At 45.2% G+C, this 24,766-nt stretch overlaps 6 protein-coding genes across 6 annotated transcripts; 2 read left to right on the forward strand and 4 right to left on the reverse strand.

The window, feature by feature from the left end:
• Positions 1-8,232: 8,232 nt before the first annotated feature.
• Positions 8,233-10,240, forward strand: W97_03759 (uncharacterized protein; the record flags this gene model as incomplete). The annotated part of the gene is made up of 4 exons (XM_007781653.1): positions 8,233-8,905; positions 8,963-9,334; positions 9,392-9,840; positions 9,911-10,240. 4 exons carry the CDS (start codon positions 8,233-8,235, stop codon positions 10,238-10,240), a joined length of 1,824 nt encoding a protein of 607 aa, XP_007779843.1.
• Positions 10,241-10,576: 336 nt separating this feature from the next.
• Positions 10,577-12,431, reverse strand: W97_03760 (uncharacterized protein; the record flags this gene model as incomplete). The annotated part of the gene is made up of 3 exons (XM_007781654.1): positions 10,577-11,665; positions 11,728-12,095; positions 12,173-12,431. 3 exons carry the CDS (start codon positions 12,429-12,431, stop codon positions 10,577-10,579), a joined length of 1,716 nt encoding a protein of 571 aa, XP_007779844.1.
• A 2,005-nt stretch (positions 12,432-14,436) lies between these two features.
• On the reverse strand, positions 14,437-16,124 carry W97_03761 (uncharacterized protein; the record flags this gene model as incomplete). The annotated part of the gene is made up of 4 exons (XM_007781655.1): positions 14,437-14,912; positions 14,974-15,155; positions 15,208-15,419; positions 15,483-16,124. The coding sequence occupies 4 exons, from the start codon at positions 16,122-16,124 to the stop codon at positions 14,437-14,439; spliced, it is 1,512 nt and encodes a 503-aa protein (XP_007779845.1).
• Positions 16,125-18,699: 2,575 nt separating this feature from the next.
• Positions 18,700-19,395, forward strand: W97_03762 (uncharacterized protein; the record flags this gene model as incomplete). Its single annotated transcript, XM_007781656.1, has 1 exon — positions 18,700-19,395. One exon carries the CDS (start codon positions 18,700-18,702, stop codon positions 19,393-19,395), a length of 696 nt encoding a protein of 231 aa, XP_007779846.1.
• Positions 19,396-19,643: 248 nt separating this feature from the next.
• On the reverse strand, positions 19,644-21,202 carry W97_03763 (uncharacterized protein; the record flags this gene model as incomplete). The annotated part of the gene is made up of 2 exons (XM_007781657.1): positions 19,644-20,777; positions 20,828-21,202. The coding sequence occupies 2 exons, from the start codon at positions 21,200-21,202 to the stop codon at positions 19,644-19,646; spliced, it is 1,509 nt and encodes a 502-aa protein (XP_007779847.1).
• A 951-nt stretch (positions 21,203-22,153) lies between these two features.
• Positions 22,154-24,058, reverse strand: W97_03764 (uncharacterized protein; the record flags this gene model as incomplete). Its single annotated transcript, XM_007781658.1, has 3 exons — positions 22,154-22,447; positions 22,505-23,452; positions 23,687-24,058. 3 exons carry the CDS (start codon positions 24,056-24,058, stop codon positions 22,154-22,156), a joined length of 1,614 nt encoding a protein of 537 aa, XP_007779848.1.
• Between the last annotated feature and the right edge of the window lie 708 nt (positions 24,059-24,766).

Here is a 24,766-nt window from a genome sequence, read left to right on the forward strand (position 1 = left end):
TTAATCTAAGAGGTATTTTAAGAAAATATCTAGGAATTTATAGTACTTAGAAAGTAAAACAGTAGTAGAGTCTATAATTATTTTAAGAATAAGAGCCTTTTCAATATTTTTTATTATAATCATAAAGAGCTAGTAGCTAGTCTTCTTAGTATTTACTAGATAGATAAAGGGTACTATACTAATTGCGTAGATATTAAGAGTCTTTTATAGGGGTAAGTTAAGTTTAAGCGGCTTTTTAGCTCTCTTCTAAAGAATAATAACAGAGTCTAGATAGATCTAAAGGATAGTATTTCTACTAGAAAGTACTAATAGTTATTAGTTTATATTAAGTATAGCGTGGTGAGCTAATAGCTAGGAATAGCTAAAAATAATAAAGAAGTAACTAAAGTAAGTAATAAAGAGAGTAAAAGTCTATTTAAATAACTCTACTAAGAATTTAACTTAAATAAAATAGATAATATTACTAGTAGCGGTAGAGCGCCTATTAATAACTTTAAGAGTAATAAGAAAACTAAGAGAAAGAAAATAAAGGCTAAGGTTTTATATATAAGATTAGCTAATAAAAGTATTACTAGAAGCTCTAGTATTAATAAGAGTAGTATACTTATATTTATATAAACTAGTAACTAAAATATAGTTAATTATAAGGTATTTATCTTTATTAAAGTCTTATTAAGGTAACTAGAAGATTATAGAAAAGGAAATCTTAACTATTTTAAGTATAGATTTTTATAAGTAACTTCTAGTAGAGACTACTTATTTTCTAAATAAATTAAGTCTTTAGATAGAGTAGTAGGGTCTAGTATATTAGAAGTGAAACTAAAATTAATCGCGTATATAGTAGTATAAGGCTTCTTTAGGTAGTTATATACTCTATAGTTACTACTATAGTATAGGCACTTATTATTATTAAAGTACTACTACTTTATTTCTAGTATAATTAGGCCGTGTTAAATATATCTAACTATAAGGTCTATAGAGTTACTATAGCTATAGGATATAGGTATAGACTATAGTATAGTAGGTCTAAAATAAAAAGTAGGTAAGAAAGTAGTTATAGTAGTAGTTATATAGAAGGTACTAGTAGCTAGAAGTAGAGCTAAAAAGGTATATTTCTAGAAAAATAATATACTAGTTACTATATTAGTAGCAGTATATAGGCGCCTATTAATATACTAGTAGAGGTAGAAGTATTTAAGGTAGCTTATTTCCTTAGTATTCTAGCTTATAAAAGCACTTTAAATCTTATTTAATAAGCTTATAACGAGCGCGGACTTCTTTCTATTATTATTATACCTAGTATTATAAATATAGCGCTAGAAATTAGTAGTAAAGGTAATAAAGTTATAAATCTTTTAATAGATCTTAATAATTTTAGCTTAGATAGTTATTTTAGAGCTTAGGTTACTAAAGAATAGTTTAAGATACTTAATTATTTCCTTAACTAATCTAAATTTAAGTGTACTATCTATATAAATATATAGAAAAAAGAGCACTTAAGTAGTACCCTTAAGATAACTACATAAATAAGAGGTTTGGGCGGCTTTAGTAGGGTATTACTTAGTATTAATATAGAGCTTTATATAAATATTTATAATAAAGAAATAGAGGGTAGTATAGTTAGAACTAGAGAATAGTTCTAGATTAGAAAGCTTCTTTAACTTCTTAGTTAAATTAGTACTTAGTTAGGCGGCTTAGCCTATAAGTTAAGTAATATATTTAGTCGCTTTAGTATATATAATCACTATAGTATCGCGCTATTACATAAGGAAGGTCCTTAAGTTATTCCTTAAATATACTACTATAGATGCGTATCTTATCAAACTAATTTAAGAGGTTAGTAAAGAACTAGTACTAGGTATTAGAGTCTTTTAGAACTTCTATAGTAAGTACTATAGGTAAGTTAATAGGTACGGGAGCTGATAGAGTATTAGAGGTATTACCTATAGATATAGGCACTTTAGCGGAAGTAGAAGAATATATAGTAGACTATAGCTAGACTATAAAGAGAGATAATTAGTAGATATAATATAATATTATAATATAGAAAGGCTTAATACTAGAACTTAATTTATTAAAGTAATATATAGAATATTATTATATAAGGTTAGAAAGTATAGTAAGGAAAATAGAAAGATAATTCTATAAGTAGAGTATGTAACTTAGTTATATAATTCTAGAATAACTAAAGATTTAAATACTAAGGAACACTAAGTCCAAACTATAATAATTAGTAGTTAGTAGTATTTTTATAAATTACTTACATTAGGTATATCTATTTCTTTAGCTTCTAAGTAATAATAGTTGTTTTATTATAAAACTAAGTTACTTTTTTATAGTCTAGCTTAGTAGGTAGATCTATTTTAAAAATATATAGTTCTAAGCTAAAATAAGAGCATTAGCTATAGTTAGTAAGAAATAGAGAGAGCTAGATAGATTCTAATGTATAATAAATATATATAAGCTCTATATATAATAGCTAATCCATCTAGTTATCTTATAAAAATACTATATATACTTAGAGATACTATTTAAGAACTATATTAGTATTTTTAGTTTAGCTATTAGCCTTAGAATAGTAAGCTATAAAGAGATTATAGTAAATATCTAGCTAAATGAAGAGTTTCTTTTAAAACTAGCTAACAAACTAGCTTTTTTTATTCAAAATAATTAATTTAGAAACACTATAGTACTTCTAGATATATTGAAAGAAGAGTACTTTAGTAGTTAGTATATCTATTTCACTAAAAGAGATAAAGTACTATATCTTAAATGAATAGTCTATAACTATAAGTTTATTCTTATATAAGTTTTCTTAGTAGTTCTTACTCTTAAGTAGCTTAATAATAGAGTTAAAAGAAATATTAGACTAGCGCTATTTTAGTATAAATAAGAGTTTTAGTAGACTATAATAGTAGTTCTATAAGGCTTTTATATAAGTATAAGTAGAGTATTTATAAATAAACTAGTAGATATCTTATATTATTTCTAGTTACTAGTAGATATATACTAGAATATCAAAGGTATTTACTCTTCTAGAGTATATAATAGTAGGGAGTATATAAGTTTTATATAGAGTATATATTTATAGCTAGTAGAAGTCTAGTAGAAACTAGTAGTTTTAGTAGATAATCTAGTTATTTTTTTTATAGACTTTAGATAGTAGAAAGCTTTTTAGAATATAGAAATCTTACTATAAGTAGATAAGAATCTCTTAGGCTTATATATCTATTATAAAGGTAGTATTAGTGTTTTTATCTAATGTAATTTTAGAAGTTTTATCTAGTACTTTAATTATATTAGGCTAGATTACTAGTAGTTCTTCTTTATTTTTAGGGTCTTATATAGGTTTAGGGAGGATAGTAGATATTCTAGTAGAGGCTATATAAATTCTTACTAGTAGGTAGAGGTATCTATTTAAGCTAAAGATTAAGATTATACTACTTTAGTACTATTTAAGACTAGCTTTTTAAAGAGTTACTTTCCTTTTTAATAGAGAAATCTCTAGACTAATAAGTTAGAGTATTTATAATTATACTTAGACTACCCTTCTAGTGCATAATCTTATAGTTAAATTAAGAGAGAAATTCGCTCTAGTAGACCTAATAATAGTTAAGAGAACTTATAAATACAAAATACTTAAGGTTTTTGTAGTTTAAACCAATATTAACTAGTCTCTTAATTTTTTAATTTAAAGTACTAGGCTTTAAAGACCTTAGTAATAGCTAGAAGCTTCTTATTATTAATCTTATAATTATACTTAGTAATAATATTTTAGTAGAGTAATAGACTATTAGCTAAAGCTAATACTTTATATCTATTTAATATAGTATACTAGCTATCCTATAGTCTAAGATATTAACTTCTATAGTTACTAGCTTATTCTAGCTAAAGTATTATAGAACTAATACTATAGTTTAGAGCCTATAGAAAAAGCTAGTTTCTATATATAGAACCTATAAAAATAGTAATAATCTTAAAGAAATTACAGATAAAATAGTAATAAAAGTTTAAGGAGCTAAGAAAGTCTTAAGTCTTCTCTAAATTCTATAGTTAAGGCTAATTTTATATAATAAAGACCTTAGTCTAGTCTATTTTAATACTCTCTATTAAAATAATTAGGTCTAGATACTTAACTTTCTAAATATAGGATTTATATTTCTTAGTATTAACTTATAGGCCTATTTCTTATAGGTAAAGAAAAATCTTATAGATATATCTCTAGTATTTAGTTAAGATTTTACTATAAGTTGAAATATTATTAATATAGTTAGCATAGAACTAGTTTAAGTATTTTTTTAGAATATTATTAATATAGTATTAGAAAAACAAGAGTGTATTAGATAAACTAAAGAGCATTACTAGACAATTATAGAGACTATAGTAGATATAGAATACTATTAGCTACTTATTCCTCTTAGTAGAATAAAGCTTATTAAATACTATAATAATATTAAGCTTAGTAAAGTACTTTACTAATAATAGTTAATTAAGGGTTTTCTAGATAAGAGAGATTAGATACTTATTCTTAACTATAACTATACTAAGATCCTAATAGTCTATATAGAAGTAGAGGCGTTCTCTAGATTTTTAAATAGAATAATAAAAAAACTATAGAGCTACTAATAAAATAGATAAAGCTCTTTATAAAATAATTCTCTAGATACTTTTTTAAAATAAGTAGCTTATTTTAAAATATTCTATAAAAGAGGCTAGTATGTAGCTTAGTTTCTAGTTATAGTTAAAAATATAGTAGTTATAAATTTAATATAGAAGTAGCTAGTCTAAGAGATACTTTAAGAAAATATTTAGAAATTTATAGTATTTAAAAAATAAGATAGTAGTAGAGTCTAGAGCTTTCTTAAGTGTAAAAGCCTTTTTTATATTTTTTATTATATTAGTAAAGAGTTAGTAGTTAGTCTTCTTAGTATTCATTAGATAGTTAAGGAGTACTATACTAATTATATAGATATCTAGAGTCTTTTATAGAGGTATATTAAGATCAAGTAGCTTTTTAGCTCTCTTTTAAAGAGGAATAATAGAGTTTAAATAAATATAGAGAATAGTCTTTTTACTAAGAAGTACTAATAACTATTAGTCAGTATTAAGTATAGTATAGTAAGCTAGTAGCTAAGATCTAAAATGAACTAAAAAAACAACTAAGATAAATAATAAAAAGAGTAAGAATTTATTTAATTAAGTCTACTAAAAGCTTAATTTAGATAAAATAGATAATATTACTAGTAGTAGCTAGACGCCTATTAATAACATTAAGAATAATAGAGAAATCAAACGAAAAAAAAATAAAGGCTATATTAGAAAAAAAATTTAGCCGCTTGGAGCCGCTTAGAGCGCTTAGAGCCTTTAAGCAACTCTACCCGCTTGCAAGTTACTCGCGAGCGGCCTAAGCGCTTAGAGCGAGTCTTAGCGCCAAGCCTACTTAGTTATTACTAAAAATAATAATTGGAAAAAGCTCTAAGTCTAATTTAACTAGTAGGATGGGGGGGGGTATATAATAGAGCTAGCTTAGGGTGTAAACTTTTTAAAAAAAAAAATTATTATCCACTTAACTTTTAAAAACGTGGATATATTACCTATTTTTATAGGGGAGTAAAACTTAAGCAAGAAAGAGAACTTAAAGGTTTTTTACGTAATTTATGTTTTTTATGCTTACTAAGTAATTTACACCCGCCCCAATCGCTTAGAGCGCTTAGAGTACTCCAAGTATCTCTATAAGCTCTCTAAGCGCTCGGAGCGCGCTCTAAGCGCCTTAGATATCTTAGACTAATACTAATTTCACAAGCGCCCAAATTTTTCCTAATATTAGGTTTTATATATAAGCTTAGCTCATAAAAGTAGTACTAGAGACTCTAGTATTAACATAAGGAATAGACTTTTATTTATATAAACTAGTAAATAAAGTATAGATAATTATAAGATATTTATTTTTAATAATATCTTACTAAAGTAGATAGATAACTATAAAAAAAAACTCTTAATTTTCTTAAATATAGGTCTCTATAAGTAACTTTAAGTAAAAATTCCTTATTTGTTTTTTAAATAAGTTAAGTTACTAAATAGAGTTATAGGATCTAGAGTATTAAAAGTAAATTTAAAGTTAATAGTATATATAGTAGTATAATTTTAGGAAAAATTTAGGCGCTTGTAAGATTAATATTAATTTAAGATATTTAAGGTGCTTAGAGCGTATTTAGAGTACTTATAATCGCTTATAAGCACTCTAGATATTTTAGATATTTAAAATATCTAAAATATCTAAAATAATAGAAATATATAGAGTATTAAAAATAGTTAGTGCCGCTTAGTAAGTAAGAAATCTTAGAGTTTCTAATCCTACTTAACTTTTACTCTCTAGTAAAAATAGCTAAAATATTAATGAATTTAAAAAGTAAGAAGATAATAATTGTTTTTTTTAAAATTTACCCTCTAAACTAGCTCTATTATATACTCCCTCTATTCTACTTATTAAATTAGACTTAGAGCTTTATTTAATTTTTTTGGGTAATAACTAAGTAGAACTTAGTGTACTAAGACCTACTATAAGTACTTAAAGTGCTTATATATACTCACAAGCCGCTTATAAGTAGGTAGAGTTACTTAAAGACTTCAAGTACTTAAAGTAGGCTCTAAGCACTCTAAGTAGCTCTAAGTAGCTAAATTTTTTTCCTAATAATACTATTAGATAGTATTTTTAAGCTACTTTTTAAAGATATTACTAGAGTTATATATTTTATTAAACTAGTTTAAGAGATTAGTAAGAAACTTGAATTACTAAAGATTAGAATTTTTTAGAACTTTTATAGTAAGTACTATAAGTATATTAATATTTATAAAAGTTTATAGAGTATTAGAAGCACTATTTATAAATATAAATATATTAAAAAAAGTGAAGAATTATATAGTAAACTATAGTAAAACTATAATAAAAAATAATAAATAAATATAATATAATACTATAATATAAAAAGGCTTAATACTAAAGCCTAACTTATTAAAGTAATATATAGGATATTATATAAAGTTAGAAGATATAGTAAAAATAATAAAAAGAAAACTCTTTAAGTAAAATATATAACTTAGTTATATAACTCTAGAATAACTAAAGATCTAAATACTAAGAATTAGTAAATCTAAATTATTATAGTTAGCTATATAATTTACTATTAAGATACTTTTAGTAATAGTAAATTAGTTATTAAATTGCTTATTACTACTAGGACTAAACTAAGTAAGTTTATATTTTGTATAATAGTAATATTAAGCGCTATCTATACTCTTTCTATTATAAAGTATACTATAATAGGCTTTCTCTAGATAGTAGATTCTATAAAGCTAGAACTTATTATTACTATTAGTAATAAGCTTAGTACTATAGTTCTAGATTGCAGAGTAGTCTACTTTAGAGTTAAGTGTGCGCTTGTAAACTAGCTAATAGTAAAAATTAGTAATTCTCTTTCTCTTTTGATAGATTTAGTTCTATTTAATATCGAAAATGCATCATAATATTGTTAGCGGCTTCCGAGCTTCACTAAGGCTCTTAGGTGCGCGCAGATACTGAAGTTGGTGTTTCGACTAGATCGATAGAGGCTTACAAATCAGCCAGAGTCGAAGGAGTAGGAGAGAGAGTAGCTGGAGAAGGTGAGCCAGCAGGCCTGCAAGCCGCCTGAGCTCTAAGAAAGAGATGCTGAGGCATAGTGTAGGTGTTAGATAGTACGCGACGCGACAGCTACACTATGTTGCTACGCCTTGTTTACGGCAAATACCGGCCGGAATTGACCACTAGATAAGCTTTGATAAACGGATGAATGATTTCTCTGGTGCCGGAGGACAGCTACTGTAACGAACGTCACAAACATCGGTTATTTCCTGGCTGGAGCCAACCAAGGTCTTGATAAGAGCACGGGGAGACTAGCGCCAAGATACTACACTTCAATGGATCTGCGCTTCTGCACCTCGACAGGGACCTGCCTGCGCTGTACCTTAACCTCCTGCCAGGAACGGCGGCAGATCTCCATTGACATGCTGCTGGACCCGCTGAAGATGGGAGCGTGGCTGATTGATCGCAGTTCGCCGGTGGCGTCGCGGGTTTGGCGTGCCTCCGACGCATCAGGTGGGTATATATCCAATGGCCTCGGTGCCCGTAGCATATTTCCATCGTGCTTCACTCGGCAGAGTAGAGTTCTCTGAGCCTTATTCCTTCGCCGCTTCACCATGAGGTTGAGTCTTGCTGCCGTTTACGCTGGTGCGCTCTCGTTGCCTGCAGCATTTGCTGTCTCCATCTCCGAGATCAATGGCAACAAGTTCCTCTCGCCATATATCGGCCAAGCGGTAACTCAAGTCACCGGTCTCATCACCGCCAAAGGACCCGATGGTCTCTGGCTTCGGTCTACGACACCGGACAACGATAAGACCACCTCCGATTCAATCTATGTCTTCGGCAGGACCATTCTTGCAAACCGCACAGTAGGAGACATCATCACACTGGATGGCAGAGTCACAGAATTCCGGTCCTCATCCGGGTTCCTCTACTTAACTCAGATAAGCAGTTCTTCGAATGTCGTAACCGTATCAACCGGCAATGAAGTCACGCCTTTGGTACTCGGGAAGGGCAAGCTAAATCCCCCCACCGGGCAGTATACCTCCCTGGATACCGGCAACATCTTCGGAGTACCGAACAATGTCAGCTTGGTCTCCAGAGTAAACCCAATCTTAGAGCCCGAAAAGTACGGCCTGGACTTCTGGGAGAGCCTTATAGGAGAGCTGGTGACCATCGAGAAACCGAGGGCTGTTGCCAAGCCCAACAACTTCCGTGATACGTGGGTCGTAGGAAAGTGGAAGACCAGCGGAGATAATAAGAGGGGCGGCCTGACAATGACTGACAGAGGTATAGGCTGTCTTCCTCCTGCAGCAGTGTAGACTGCACACTAACCTCAATGTCCAGATGCCAACCCAGAAGCCATTCTCATCGGAACACCCTTGGACGGCACTAGGAACCCCACTAACACGAAGCTGGGTGATGGTCTGGCGGACATCACTGGCATCGTCTACCAGGCATTTGGATTTTACCGCATCTTGCCCCTCACAGCCCTACAAATTACCGATTCAGCCAGGCCGGAGCTACCACCTGCCACTGAACTCAGGTACAAGGGTGATTGCAAGAGCGTTACGTTCGGGGTATACAACGTTGAAAATCTGGAACCAAACTCGGTTCATCTGCCTGCGATTGCTGCCCATATTACCAACTATCTTGGCAGCCCCTCCGTTATCTTCTTGCAGGAGATTCAAGACAACAACGGCGCAACGAACGATGCTAGTAAGCCTTTACTCGTTGTGATCGACGTGCCAGCTCCCACATACTGATATTGCACAGTCGTCGACGCAAATCTGACGCTCTCAACCCTCGTCACGGAGATATCCAAGCTCTCCTCAGTCCCATACTCATTCGTAGACATCGACCCAGTAGACGACCGTGACGGCGGCCAGCCAGGCGGCAACATCCGCGTCGCCTACCTCTACGACACCTCAGTTGTGCGTCTGCACAACCCGAACCCAGGCTTCAGCACCGATGCCAATGAAGTCCTTCTCGGCCCCAAGTTGAAGTACAATCCAGGAAGAATTGACCCGCAGAACACTGCCGCATGGACCGCGAGCCGCAAACCGCTAGCTGCGGCGTTCGAGACTCTGGATGGCAAGAACCTCTTCTTTACCGTAAATGTTCACTTCGGCAGCAAAGGCGGGAGCTCCTCGCTGCATGGCGACGCGCGGCCGCCCGTTAATGGTGGGGTGAACGATAGGCAGCGACAGGCTGAAGTCACTGCAGTAAGTACCCCTTCGTCTTCCCGCTCCATCCTACCCCTCAACCCGCACAGGCGATGCTAACGACACTCAGTCCTTTATCGCATCTATTCTCGAACAGGACGCCAACGCCAAAGTAATTGCCGCAGGCGACTTCAACGAGTTCGCCTTCGTCGCCCCGCTCGAGACCTTCGTCGCCAAGTCCGGTCTGCGCGATCTTGACGAGGTGGCCGGCATCAAGGAGACGGAACGCTACACGTATCTCTTCGACATGAACAGCCAGCAGCTCGATCACATGTATATCAGCCCCGCGCTGACCAAGGGTGCGGAGTTCGAGCACGTCCATGTGAATACATGGGCTACGACGGATGCCCCGAGTGATCACGATCCGAGTGTTGCGAGGTTGAATGTTTGTGGGAAATAGATCGCATGTAGATGCTAGGGTAGATCGGCATTCTGTAAAATATTGACTATAGAGCTGTGATGAAAGCGTAGTTGCATACAAATGGCGGCGAGCATAAAGTTTTGATCTTATATGGTAAAAAGTACTGAGACGCGCGGTAGTCAAAGATTTCATGCATTAGTGAGCGAAGGCATCGTGGCCGTGGATTCAGAAGCTAGATGCTCCGTATTGACTGAGCTATAAGCCCCGAGCTTACAGCTCCAGCTCCATTGCTGTTTCATGTCGAACACATTGAATTACTTACCACTAAGCATCTCTGCGTTCTCTCGGTTGATGGCTGAGTCAACGTCTCTCAAGTTATCCTCCATACCCCGCATACCTCTTCGAAAACCTCCTTGCAGGAGTGCTTTCGGTCACGTTGCCCACCACAGTCCCATTCTCATTCTCATACTGCTGCCACGCGCTCTCAATCGCATACACCGCAACACTAACCCCCGTATCCGGCGGCAGGTCCACGGTGCTCAACGCCATGACCGTGAGCGGCTGCGTGGGGAAGAACGTGATAGTCGCGGAATGCTCGCCGCCATTGATGAAGACCTCGAGGATAGAGCGATCGATGACACCAGAGAGCGACCAGGTGCCATTGGGGATGCTGACGGTGCTGAACTTGTCCGTATAGAAGACGTTGTCGAACCCGCGCGTGTTCCCGCGGTCGAGGAAGAACGGGTTGTCGCCTCCGAAGTAGAAGCCGCCTAGCACAGACTCTCCGGTGTCGAGCGATAGAAATGTGAAATTGAGGGTGGCGGACCCGGAGACGTTGGCCCGGGGGATATCGGTCACGTTTACCTCGAAATAGACCGCGTTGCTGTAAACCGAGGAGTAGTCCACTAGAACAGTACCATTGCCGAGGGAGTCGTTGGCGGCTAGCTCACGGCCCAGAACGGGGGTGAGGTCGTACGGCTCCGAGACTAGCACCCAGCCAATGCGGGTGGCGTTCGCGAGGTAGTTACGCCGGGGAAGGGACATGCTGCTCCTCCAACCTTCAGAGGAGCCAGAGGGCGTGAGTCCGGTGTATTGCCAGTTGCTCGCCCACGCGATGCTGACCGCTTCGTTCGCGGGCGTGCCGTAAAAGAATTGGCCGGCGTAGTTGTCTTTGCCGAAGTCGGCAATGCGGGCCACGGGGTCGACGGCCTCAAAGTGCGTGCCGTTGAAATAGCCTGGGAAGTACTGGGAGATGGAGCCGCCGAGAGGTGCCCCAGGATTGATAGAAAGGAACATGAGCCACATGACCTCGTCTGTGCCCTCCATGGGCACCGTCTGTAGACTGGGGCATTCGTATTGGTAGCCTAGCAGGCCGTGGTATGAAAAATTGGATGCGAATGTCCAGTTTATCAGATTAGGCGAGGTGTAGATCCCGATGGAGAATTCCGTGGCGAACGCAACCACCTGTCCCACAGTTCAGCGTTGGGCGGAGGGGTAGCAGTATATAGAAAGGAGTTCGCGCTCACCATCACCCAGTGATCCTCATACCAAATTACTTTTGGATCACGAAAATGAGGAAGATTGCTTGGGATGACCGGGTTTCCTTCGTATGGAGTGAACGTGTATCCGCCGTCTCGGCTATATGCAATGTTCTGCGTCTGTATGGCCCCTGTATACGGGTAGGACGCAAGGGTGTAGATAGCGACTACGCCGTTGTCTTGATCAGGGAAGAAGCCGGACGTGTTGTTGAGGTCTATAACGGCGGAGCCACTGTAGACGTATTCAGCGTCGTTGGGTCGGTAAATAGCAATCGGCTGGTTGACCCAATGATACAGGTCCTCGCTCGTTGCATGGCCCCAGTGTTGATCACCCGGGACCGGCGAACTAGGGTTATCTGCCATGAAATGTCAGTTCCGAGCGGTCGACAGTGGAGACTGGGAGGCCAAAAAAAGAGCAGGCGAATGAGCGTACACTGGTAATATAGGTGCCATGTTCCATTGGCATCCACGAACAAGCCATTGGGATCGTTCATGAAGTTCTGCGGAGGGGAGAAGTGAATCTGTGGCCGTAAGGGGCCCGTGTAATTTCCGGGAATGGGAGTGCCCGTTGGCACATCAGGTCGGGCATAAACTGAGGTGCTGCTCTGCGGGGAGACAGAGCTGGTACCTTGAGCAGACACGGAGCAGAGAAGCACCGACGCCGCTGCTGTTATGAGTGAAAAGAACATCATGCTGGAAACGATACCAAAGTTGATGCTAGATATCCAAGAAGCAGGAGCTGTAGGGAAGAGCTCTGTCGAGCGAGCGGAGGTGCGGCCATGCCTGCTTTATGTTCCTGCAGAAGGGCCTTGGTCTGCTGGCATCAGAGCTCACGCAGTGCTGAGTACCTAGGCTTAGGGTTGCCATGCAGTCAGGGAGCCGGCGTTGGGACGGCATGGTGGAGCAGCATGGTGCTGTCAAGGTCGGCGGTGCTCTGGGGAAAAGGTGCTCGGGATCGAGCATGCAGAGTAGCGTCCAAGTCTCTCGTGCGGGGCTCGGTTTCCCCACCATGATGCGTGCCGCCCCGGTTCGCCTGCCCTGCATGCACCTCTGCTGACCGATCTGAAAGGGAGATCGAGTCCCTTCTCTTGCACCAAGATTCACCAAGGCATGCCCTGCCCTGGCGCTGGGCGTGATCATTGTAAGAGGCCACTCTAACGTCTGAAGGGGCTGTATTCTGGTGCAATGTGGAAGTTGTAGCCAGCGTTGATAGAGGACCAACTCTTGGATGACCTCTCGTCGGTTTGTGTGGAACCGTTGAAGATGCTGACAGGAACAGAAAACAACTGCCGGCAAGGCTGGAGCCGCGCACGTCATGGCGCGCAATGACTCGCTTGGCTCATCCTTGCCCTATCTTAGTGTACGGTCCGCCCGCAGAAAGAGCTGCGCTGGGGGTGATCAATAACACTGGTTTCACCCCGCTTGTCCTGTTTGACCCTGTCGAATTCGAGTCCTCCCGAGCTTCGTCCCGCCAAAAGATCTCAGGCATCTTGTCTCCTGCAGGGGATCCCGGCAATGATTCGAGCCGCAGGCATGACAAAATCTATAAGGACCCGAGAGCGAGTATCAAGACAGAACGACTCTTCTCGCCTCGGCGGGCGTACCGCATTAGAAGCTCGTCCGAGGTTCGTCGATAGCTTAATGCGGACCAATTCTCGGAAGGTTAATATCGGTAGGCGCATCGTCCGATGCGGAGTGCCAAAGCCACCAAGGCCGAGGATTTGGCCGGTGGATTAGTTGAGCGTAAGATACGTCTGACTTTAGCTTCACAATGGGGGGAGTATTCGAGTACTGCCTCACAATCTTCCCGCTGCTTGCCAGTCCGAGGAATCGTAAGGGCACTAGAGAGTAACATGTGAAAGAGTCACAGAGTCTGGCGTCTGTAAAAGTCTTTCTCCCCCAGACCGCCCCCATTAGTTCGCCTGCAGAAGTTCCAACAGACTACCCTCCTAAGACAGGCTGAACCGTCGAGGATACAATACTGGCTTGGGAGGATTCTCGACTCTGTCTTTGCAAGAGCAAGTGCGTCTGAGAAGTAACCCCCTTTGTGGGGAATATGTTCATGCTTATACAACTGACTTGATGAGTTCCGGAAGCCCTCTTATGGTCCATGGAAGGCTATTTCTCATGTCTTGTAATCGATTGTTGTATAACAGGCTGCATTGTAGATGATTTAGACGCCTTGCTACCGAAAACAAATCTCATCCAGAACCTGTATCACGATCAAGAATCAATGGTTGATTAGCTACTAGCATGGGACAATAGCCGTATGATCATTAGCTGCTGTGATAAATCCATGCACTTGACACTTTCTGGTGTTGGTGCTAGACGAGTGTCGCCACCGTAGACGAGAAAGGTCCGTTGTTATGTGCTTTTCAATGAAACGCGACAAGTATTGGGGCTGACTTTGGTAGGTCTTTGACATCTTTGGGCTTGTACTGCGCCCTAAGCTTCATGACCACAGAATCCCTCAATGACTTCATGGCAGCGATGTCTCTGTAAGGAACGGCTGTATGCCAATCTGTGGTATGTAGCTGGCAGGTTAAAGATCTATACAAAGCATCCACCGGTTGAACAACAAGTATGCAGTCGGACCGGGATTTGGCGACTCGACCGAGGACCATGCTAGTCGAATAGCAGTTCATAAGGTAGCTCTCTTCATGCTATATAGCGTTCCGCCTTCCCTATCTCCAACGGCTACACAGCTTCGGAAGCCCCCGGCGAGATTGCATGCGGCGCAGCTTGTCTTGCAGGTATTCCCGGCGGCGATGTCATTGAGGGTGTATCGCTGGAGGGCAGCACCCCATACACTCCAGCATGACTTGCCGCCGTCGGCGAGTACTCATGTGTTCTTTGCGTTTCTGTAGTCCGCACTGTCGCCGGTGGGACTTCCCGGAATACAGGCCCATCCATCGGCGTCCGCACCCGCGGTTGTCTCTCCACACCTTGGTCGTAAGCCTCACTGTGATGCAGTCCCAAGTGGTCAAGACCAAGAGACTGCAAGACACGAGCTGTCGAATGGCGCTGCTTCTCCCGGACCTCATGGTTTGGGTTCTTGGTCGGGTCGTTTAGATCGTCGCCGTCCTGTCCGGGATTTGCCATCTCGTATTCGAGGACTTTGATGAATCTATAAAAGGCTACGGCAATGAGAACGCCGATAAATGGACCGACCCCTGTGCAGAGACCGTCTGTTAGTGGTCGCATCTCAAGAGAGGAGAGGTGAGCGTATCTTACAGTAGATCCAGAGCTCCTTGTCATACGTATTGGTGACGATGCACGGTCCAAGGCTCCGCGCTGGATTCGCGGATCCTCCGGTGTAGAATACTCCAACAAGGTGAACAATGAACAACGCCAAACCGATGCCCACAGGAGCGATGAAGTTGGCTTTGTGTTTCTCCTTGGCGAGCATGAGGACACTATTGCGACGTCAGCAATTACTCTCACAACCGTGTCTTGGTTTCGACTTACGTGAAAACAAGCTCAGCCGTCAGCAGAGCCTCGATAGAGACACCGCGGACAAGAGATACACCGTCACTTAGGGTGGTGTTGACACTAAGACGAGCAGGGAAGATGGCCATCACTAAGGCTGATGCAGCTATAGCGCCAGCAATCTGGGCTAGAAAGAGGCAGAGAGCTCGCACTAGACCGATGGCGCCAACAAGGAGCATAGCCAAGGTGACCTGCGGATGTGCGTTAGTAACAATCGGACCTTGAAGGTATAGCCACGGTCGGTATATGCTTACCGCTGGATTGAACAGACCGCCGGATATCCGAAAGAAGACCCAGACGTTCACCATAAGACTGAATCCAAAGGACAAAGAGACATAGAGAATTATGATAGGCCTGATAGCCATCAACTGGTTCGTCATGGCAGTGTTCGGTTCCTTGGCTATAGCCACTTGCGTGCCAGCAAATGCGAAGAATAGAAATAGAATCGTGCCAATAAATTCTCCAAGGGCGGCCACAAAGTGGTTTTTGGCTGTGCTATTCATCCAGAGCGTCCATGGGAGTCGAAGCGGAACGGTCTCCTTCTCGCTTGCCAGGCGCGCCCGCCGTAGCTGCTGCGCTATGCTTGGTGGACTGTGTTGGTACTGATCCACCCCGGACATACCCGCATAGGTGTGCGGATAATCGTTGTTGCTGGCGCATGACTGTCGCTGGGAGCTCTTGCCATTCGGACCACGCTGTTCTCTCGCTTCTCGAATATCATAAAATGATATCGGTCGACCTCTGTTACAGAGATACTGTTCCGGTGGCGGTTGCAGCCCCCCCTGAGAACCTGGCTCGGAGGACATTGGACTCTGGCCGGGGCGCCACTGCTCGCTGGCCGCTTCTGGATAGTAGGGGCCCTCGTGCTTCTTTTCACCACCACCAGAGAATGTCATAGAGTTAAGCAAACCGGATGTACCCAAGATGCGCCTCGCATGGGAACCGTCGGAAGGCGGCCTGTTAGCAGGCTTGCCAGAAATCGAGATATGCTCGCCGCCCTCATCTTGAGGCCCCAGGTCTTCGATAAACTGCGACACACGCCGGCTCGTTGGAGGCCTCAATGAGGATTGTTTGACGCCCGGAGTAAGCTGGTTTTTTGACTCAAAAGACTCCGCGGGATGACTTCCAGCAGAATCTTGCTCCGGCAATGATGGTGATCCGTTTGATGTGTTATCAATCGGAAGTTGGCTGCCGATTGACGGACGTTCCACTATCTCGCCTGTCGACGTTTTCTCCCCGTAGTGTAAGGGCAGTTCAGGGACAGTAGCGGAAGCCATACCAGTGGAGTCTCTCAAACTCTATTACGGATTTCCCTATGATCCTAGTTGATGGCTTCCCTCCCAATATCCGTCAAGGAATAGCTCTTTCAGAGTACGATCCGTCCAGTCCGGCTCGATTGTCCGGATTTGAGCAGTCAAGGTGGACGCAGAAAGAAAGTTGTGATCGGTTGCGCTCTTGCGGTGGTCAGCTGGGGTCTTGTGTGGCCTGTACGAGATACCCAAGCGGTTGAGGGACTTTTTGACGACGTCAGTTACTAACGTGAGTCTTCTTCACAGTATTCGACACTGTTTTAGTCGATCCAAAGATGTGGAATCTAAAGTTTACAAGGAAGATACCAGAAGGTTTGCCCGGTAGCTAGAAACCAAAGACGACCAGGGTAACTTAAACGATCAGACGTAGGTCCGGTAAAACCTGCACACCAAGAAGACTCCAAAGACAAGATGCTCGAGGCACTCAATGGCCTTACACAATTCGCTTACATTGAGGATGGTTCCACAAAGCGTGTCACACCATGAAGTCGAAGAAATTCCTTCAGTTATTACCTAAGAACGGGCTGAAAGCGTCAAGGCCATGCGGCCAGAACCTACTATGTCATTACCTACTGCAGAGTAGAGTTCCACGGAAGGAAGACGCGCGGTGAGAGGTTCATGCGATGACCATGGCGACCGGGTCTTTGTTCATCGCGACGGTTGCAGCCCTCAAAGGCTTCGGCCAGAATCCGACAATACGGGCTGCCGAAATACTGTTTCCGGCCCGAAAATGACCTACCGTGTTCCTACCGTATTCCTGCCGTGAACTAATAGGAAGGCAAAGAAGGTAGAAGTTGAGGCCGAGGTTCATTCGATACCACCATCTCGTGGTTGCTCGTATCTCCGCTGGTGTATGTTGTAGCGTAGCTGGCAAGGTCGTACCCAGGATGGAGCCAGGCCATCAATGGCATAGCTGTGAGTCGTCGTCTACTAATCATCAGGATACTGTAAGGTAGATGGAGTTTTTGTCATTCTCGTCCTCCGCTTCGTTGTTTGAGGTCGAGCGCGCATACGAAAAACAAACCACGTGCACGTCACGTGCCGGCATCATCATCCTTCATGATTTTGTAACGAAATCTATCTGATACTTTGGCCGCGTGTAAGTTAATGATGATACTGTAGTGCTTGTTGGCCAACACTGGACTACAAACACACATCCAAAAGTGCCTCAAGGTTGCCGTAGACATCAAGTGGCCAACTAGAAAGCCTGTTGCCGCATCAATAGCTACTCGCAACTCTGAAAATAGATAGCGTCCGCAGATCAAAGACACCCTAAGCGATCGATGCATCAAAGAGCTACTCATGCCGCCGGAAAGTTTAATCGGTTGTCAAGCGGTAGCGGAACGCTTCAAGTCCGCTTCGAAGCTGTCGCAACCACGCAGGTTGAGAAGTTCAATTCTCCAAACCCCCTGAACAACCAAAGATTGAGCGACCAGATAAAGCTTTATACCAAAGCGCAATCTATTACGAGTTCTTCTGATATCTAACAGTAATTATTTATAATATGGTTGATGAGTGCAGCTGGTTGAACGACCTCACCACCAAAAAGCTGGTGTTTTGACCCCTAGCGATTAAACTTTCCGGCCGCATGAGTAAATTGATGAACATCTTTTACTATCTATCGCAAGCAACTGGTCCAGTTGCTCTACGAATGACAAGATCATGAGTCCAGTTCGATCGTGAGTCTGGTATTGAATAAGCTGGAGCATAGATGCCGCAACGCGCTTTTCAAATGACCCTTCCATCTTGCCAAGTCGGCCCTGGAACGCACGTCACGAGTATACCGACAATCGAGCAGCTGCAATAGTTTCTCACTACATGGCGCGCTTCAAGGTGCTGAGCCGCAGACAACGACCTCAGCACTAAGCCTGCAAGCCTACAAGAAACCAATGGTCCGAACTTCAATCAGCACTGTCATCCGGTACCGCTCGGTGCAACCTCCGTTCCATTTACCCTTGCGGGGTATATCCAGGGATATGGGGTGCCCCTCCTCCATCGACGAAGCTATCATAAAGCTTCTCTACCTCACTTGACACTGGTCTGGAGACATCATTGAAATATATTCAGCAGTAACCTCTTCTAAACCACCTGCCGGAGTCCCACCCCTCATTAAACGCACCTAACCGTCTACCCAAACATCTCCCGCGCCGCAATCACCACAATGGCCGACGCCCTCCGCGCAAAGCAAAGGCCCCTAAAAGACAACTACCGCGTCGATCCCTCCAGCGCACTCGTAACCCTCCGCTCAAGCGGAACCCTCGACGCCAGCTCCATAACTTGTAAACTCTCCACCGGCGCTGCCATCCGCGACGCAAAAGCCAAGCTCTCCTCGGACGCTCACTCCCACTCCTGTTCCCGCGATCACGACCACGATCATAACCACGACCATTCGCATTCCCATGACAACGGCAACGACGGTCCCCAAAAAGTCGCCGGCCTCCACCAAATGGCTGGGGGCGACGATCCCACGCTGTCGGGGGAGCTTTGCAGCGGCGACATGCTCCTCGAAGCGCTCGTGGCCTGCGCAGGGGTAACCCTCAAAGCCGTCGCGACCGCTTTAGGTATCCCCATAAAATCCGGCGTCGTGCGCGCGGAGGGGGATCTCGATTTCCGGGGCACGATGGGTGTGGACAAGGAGGCGCCGGTCGGGTTCACGGATATCCGGCTCGGATTTGAGCTAAAGACTGCGGAAGAGGTGGATGACGATAAGATTGAGAGGCTGGGGAAGCTCACGGAGAGGTATTGTGTGGTGCTGCAGACGCTGGTGCATAAGCCGAAGTTGACGGTTAGGTTGGCGGGCGGGGCGGAGACTGAAGATGGGGTTGATAGGGGGTTTGTTTGGGGGCAGAAGTTGTGAGGTTGGATGACTATGGATGCTGGGCATAGAAAGGAGCATAAGCACAGGCGTTGCGTAGTAGCGTTCACACTGAATAGCTATGGTGACATAGGTACAGCAAGACATCTCTATTATGTACCGCACCTGTACTGCTCTATCTGCTCTGCTAAACGCATTGTTGACCAAGCTACGGCTGGCCACAAACGATGAACAAGAATGCACCCCAGACTCGCTTTCAGACCAGCATGCTAGAAAGCCCCCTACGGTACTTAAAGCATTAGGAGTGCAGGCAGAACTCCACCCAAGATCCCAAAGCCACCAAAGCCAACTCTGCCAGCAGCACCGGTGAACTGCGCCGGGAAAGAAGACGTAGGCGAAGCAACAATGCGGGTAGTCGTGCCAACAACGGGTGTCACAGCAGGCACGGAGGGCTTTCCGGTAGCCGTGAGAATACCAGTTGCGGTAGGGCCGACGTCTACAGCAACGGAGCTGGCTGCGGTGGGGAGGGTGTAGAATCCACTGGCAGACTTAGACGTGCTGGTCGCCGGGACGTTCTCGATCGGCACGGGATTGGCCACTGAGGAATTTCCGCCATAGCGAGCGGGAGTCGAGAAGGCAAGGGGAGTGGAATTGCCCGAAACAACAGTAGTACGAACGTTGCCAGTTGTCGAGGCGTCGGTGGAGCAAACGGTGGTGCTGCCAGGAACAACAACGGTGACTGTGCCGTCTGCGCCGCCAATCGTCGTGATCGGGGTTGGGGCAGATTCGTCGTCGCTCTCAGAGTCGCCAGAGTCAATCGGCTGGGTGGCGTTTCCTGGAGCAGGGGAGTTGCTAGAACCGCCCGGCGCCGTTGTGTTTCCAGGAGCAGTGGAGCTTCCAGGAGCGACGGGCGTAGTGGTATCCGGAGTGGTTGAGTTTCCAGCAGCGCTGTCGCCACCATTGACAGGTCCGCCTGATGGAGCAGACAAGATCTGGATGCTCTTCCAATCTCCGCTCATGTCTCCGTATTTGTACTCTGCAGCCGGGTTGTAGTTCGTAATCTTGATAGACTCAACGTATTGGGTGAACGGGCCCTTGGTGTAGTCAGTCTTGCCACCAGCCCACCCGATGACTCCTGGGTGGTTGTCTTCATCACCGGCGGGCCAGATGCCGAGGCGGATGTCACATGGCGATTGAGGGTAGTTCTTTCCGCGAAGCGCATTGGCATCTCCGTAGTTCACTGTGCGGACAAGAGTGTCGTCGATGAAGAACTTGATGGTTTCCGGCGTCCAGTCAACAGTATAGGTATGGAAGACCGTCATGGGTGAAGCAACCGCATGGTAACCGCCGCGGTCATAGGTGGTAGTGTTGCCTTTGCCGAAAAAGTTGGTCTGGACCTTGGTGTTGTCGCCGCCAATAAATTCCTGGGACGGAGTTAGCGGATGTTTTCATAAGATTTTAGGCAGGGCATTACCCAATCGATCTCGTCAAGGTCATCCGACTGTAATACTATACTGCTGATGATACCTTGCCCGGGTGCCGCTTTCATCTTCACTTCGACTCTGCCGAAGAAGATGTAAAAGTTGGATCGGATCGTTGGCGACTGCCTCTTCGTCACAACAGAGAACTCCGCACCGCTTGGTCCATAGTTGATCGGGCCGGCGGTAGTCCTCCATCCAGCACTTGCGGAAGCTCCCTTGGTGAAATCGGAGAAGAAGGTTGCCGTCTCAAGAGCCTTGTCATTAGGGCAAGTCTTCTGAAGAGGGTTGCAGTCTGTCCACGTCTGGGCGGAAGCGAAAGGAAGGGCTGCGGCCGCCAGGGCTACGGCCGTGCCAAGAACAGAGCGCATGATGATGGTCTTGATATCGGGACTGAGATCTGAGTTGGATATGGTGCAGACGCGGTAGATTGCAGATAACGAACGTGAGTATACGCGAAAAGTGATGAAAAGGAATGTGCACACAGCTTCCAGGCCGTGAAAAGCAGACTGTCAAAGGTAAAGAAAGTGCCAAAGCGTAGCAATGCGACGGAGAACAAAGAAACGCGGCGGGAGAGCCCACTTAACAAAAGCCATCCGGTGTCGTTATGAAAGGACGGCCGTGAGCGACTGCTCCTGTTTCATGAGACGGCCGGCGGGCCGCTCGAAGGCTGTCGTCGTCATTCGCAAACAATGAAGGCGCTCGTCGTTGAAACACGATGCATCCTTTGGACGTCTCCCATCACCAATGGCAAGTGGCAGATATGGCGCATGCACTGGGTGCAGAGCCTCAGAGTGATCTTGCTGGATTTCTCTGAAACGACGTCCCTCGGTCCATCTCTGCCAACCAAGGGGGCCCTGCAAGTGGCCGCGGGCTAAGTCCGATTGAGGATGGCCAGCCGCCCGACGACCTGCCAGTTCCTCGAGCAGCGCGTCGCACCACCGCCCAGGGCCTTTGTTCGACACCGGACGTCCAGTGGCTGCCCTCGCTCACTTGAAACAGAGCCCAGCTCGGCCCTCGTGGGCTTAGAGAGTAGGTGTGCAAGTCTGTTTGCATAAATATATATATGACGTGCACAGAGGAAAGTAGAAGAGCGGTTAAGCATCCGATTAAATCTCTAACTGATACCCAACCGCTGCAATGCATGCTACCGCCAAGATCCTGTGAGCATTCTATGCAATGAAAACATCTCGCCCGTTGTCTCCCAAACATGTGTCCACCTGCGACCGACCCAGCCAGCACCGTGCACAAACACAGGAACCCATACAGCGATGAACAACTGCGCCATCCCGTCACCGACCAGATACTAAATAGCATTGCATCTACGCCGAAGCCTTGTGAGCCTTGAGGCCCCTCTCGAACTCCTCAATCAGCTCCTCCATCTCCTCAGTAACGAAGTCCTCAATCTTCTCGCTGAGCTTCTCGACCTGGGATGCGAGGTGCTTGGAGCCAGAGGCAACCTCGTGACCGACGCTTGTAAGCGACTCCTCAACGGACTCAACAGAGGGGATTGTGATGGTGACGGTATTGTCGGACGACTCTCTCTTGATAGAGTAGCTGCCCTTGTGCACGATGTCGGTGTAATTAGAGGACCCGCCGCCGTTCCAAGCGAGGATCTGCGACTGTGTTAGCACTGCTCATGTTTGTTAAGGACGTTGGAGAGGTTAGCTCACGTTCTTGGTGTTGCTGGGCACGTTGTCAAGCACGCCCTCGGTGGCGATGGAGATGAGGTTCTCCTTCAGCTTCTTGGGCGTGATGTCCGCAACGGCGAAGGCAGAATCCTTGGCAGGCTGGAGGGAGAGCAGGTAGGCCAGGAGACCAGCAATGTGCGGCGAGGCCATGGAGGTACCAGAGATGGTGTTGATGGCGTGATCGCTGCCAATCCAAGTGGACTGGATGTTCAAGCCAGGAGCAAAGATGTCGTTGCACTTGCCGAAGTTGGAGAAGTAGGCGCGCTCGTCAGCGAGGGTGGAAGCGCCGACAGTAACGGCCTTGGCAGCGGCAGCGGGAGAGTAGTTGCAGGAGTCGGCGTTGTCGTTGCCAGCAGCGACGGCGAAGTGAATGCCGACGTCAACGGCGGCGTTGACGGCCTGGTCGAGAGTGGGAGACTTACCGCCGCCCAAGCTCATGTTGGCGGCGCTGCCCTTGAAGCCCTTCTTCTTGCCCTTCTTAGCGTCATCGACGGCCTTGATGTGTGCCTCCGCTGCCCATTCGACACCCTTGACGACGTCCGACATGGTGCCGGAGCCGTTCGAGCGGAGGACCTTGACGGCGTAGACGTTGGCCTTCTTGGCGACACCGTACTTCTTGCCAGCAACAGTACCGGAGCAGTGGGTGCCGTGGCCGTTGCCATCCTCATCGGCGTCGCCTGATGGGATGGTCTTGCCCCAGTGGGCACGGCCGCCAAAGTCGACGTGCTTGACGTTGGTGCCGGTATCGATGACATAGACATCAACGCCCTCACCGCCGTCGGCAGAGTATAAGTATTTGTTGAAGGTGCCGAAGCTCAGGCTGTTGCGGTGGGAGATACGGGCAAGGCCCCAGGGAGCGTTCTTCTCCAGCTCGGCCTCCTTGTCGCCTTCGAGGGTGTGTACTTCGGAGTCTTTCTCGATGTACTCGACCTGTGTAGGCAAAGGATGGTCAGCAGTCTGTTTGGACAAAGATACCACGTCTTCGGCATGGAGCACGTGCTCCGCAGTATACAGGGTGTGTACCACATGACCCGAATCTGGAACAAGGCTCGTGGGCAGAACAGGCCATCACGCCGTCCTCCGAGGACACCGCGACATGCTCGCGTGGTCTCTCGTGGTCCCCCTGAGAGATGGAAAGCTGGGCGCTTAATGAAAGTGACTCACATCTGGGTGTCTCCGGACCTGCTCGATGGTCTCGTCGTCAAAGTGACCCGAGTAGCCCAACAGCGCGCCGGCGATGTTGTAGGTGTGCTTCAAGCCCTCGAACTCATCTGCCGCCATGGGGAGCTGAGACCGCTTGCGGAGCTCAGTCCTGGCATCTTGGCTAGACAGGTGTAGCGTCTGCACCCAATCATGGTGCTTGGCGGCGTCGGTGTGCTTTACGTGCTTCTTGAACACGACGATATACGAGTTCGGCACCTCCTTGGAGTTCACCGACGACAGGATGGGCGCTGCGTCCTTGTGGATGGTCCCAACGGAGACGGGCGACGCTGACGCAAGCAGCGGCAGCAGCGATAAGCACCAGGCAGCTTTCATGATTGCGGGCTGTCCAAGGGGAGCTCAGTGATGGAAGATGAAGTGTCAAAGCAAGTTTGCGAGAGGGTGAAATAGTGGCAGAAGTGTTGGGGAGGGAAGAGGAAGATGGATGGGAGGTTGGTGACAGCTGCGCGTGGAGGTGGCCGTGGAGCTATCGGGGGTTCCGTGGCCCTTATCTGGGGGGGGCGCATGACCGCCGAGGCTGGGGCTGGGGAAGCGGCACGTGACGTGGCGTGCGTATGACCGTTCTAATCGCTACCTAGGTAACGTTAGTTAGTTAGGCAGCAGCTGGACACTGGACACTGGATACTGGACCTGGACACCTGGACACCTGGACAGACAAGGGAAAGACGGGCGCGGCTCTCCAACTACCACGTGACTACCTGCCTAGATGCCTAGGTACGAGTAGAGTCCGCTGTGTGTATCACGTCAACCGTGGCTGCATTCTCAAGATGCGGATAAACTACCTGCGCTACGGGTCGTCTGATGCGCGATGGGTCACGAGTTTCCAGGCTGACTCCACCGCTGTCTGGCGTCAACCGGCTGAGAGGAGAGCCCTCAATCGGATCACCATATCACACCCTCGTTACACCGTACACGTCGGATGGACATGGTCCTTATCCGGAGCGTGCAACAGTGAGGCTCGTCGTCTGCGTGTAAGTTGTTGGCTGTACTGCTGAAGAAAGTACCTTCCACAATGCCGTCGTC

The sequence above is a fragment of the Coniosporium apollinis genome (assembly GCF_000281105.1).
Source record: "Coniosporium apollinis CBS 100218 chromosome Unknown supercont1.16, whole genome shotgun sequence".
Classification (NCBI taxonomy): domain Eukaryota; kingdom Fungi; phylum Ascomycota; class Dothideomycetes; genus Coniosporium; species Coniosporium apollinis.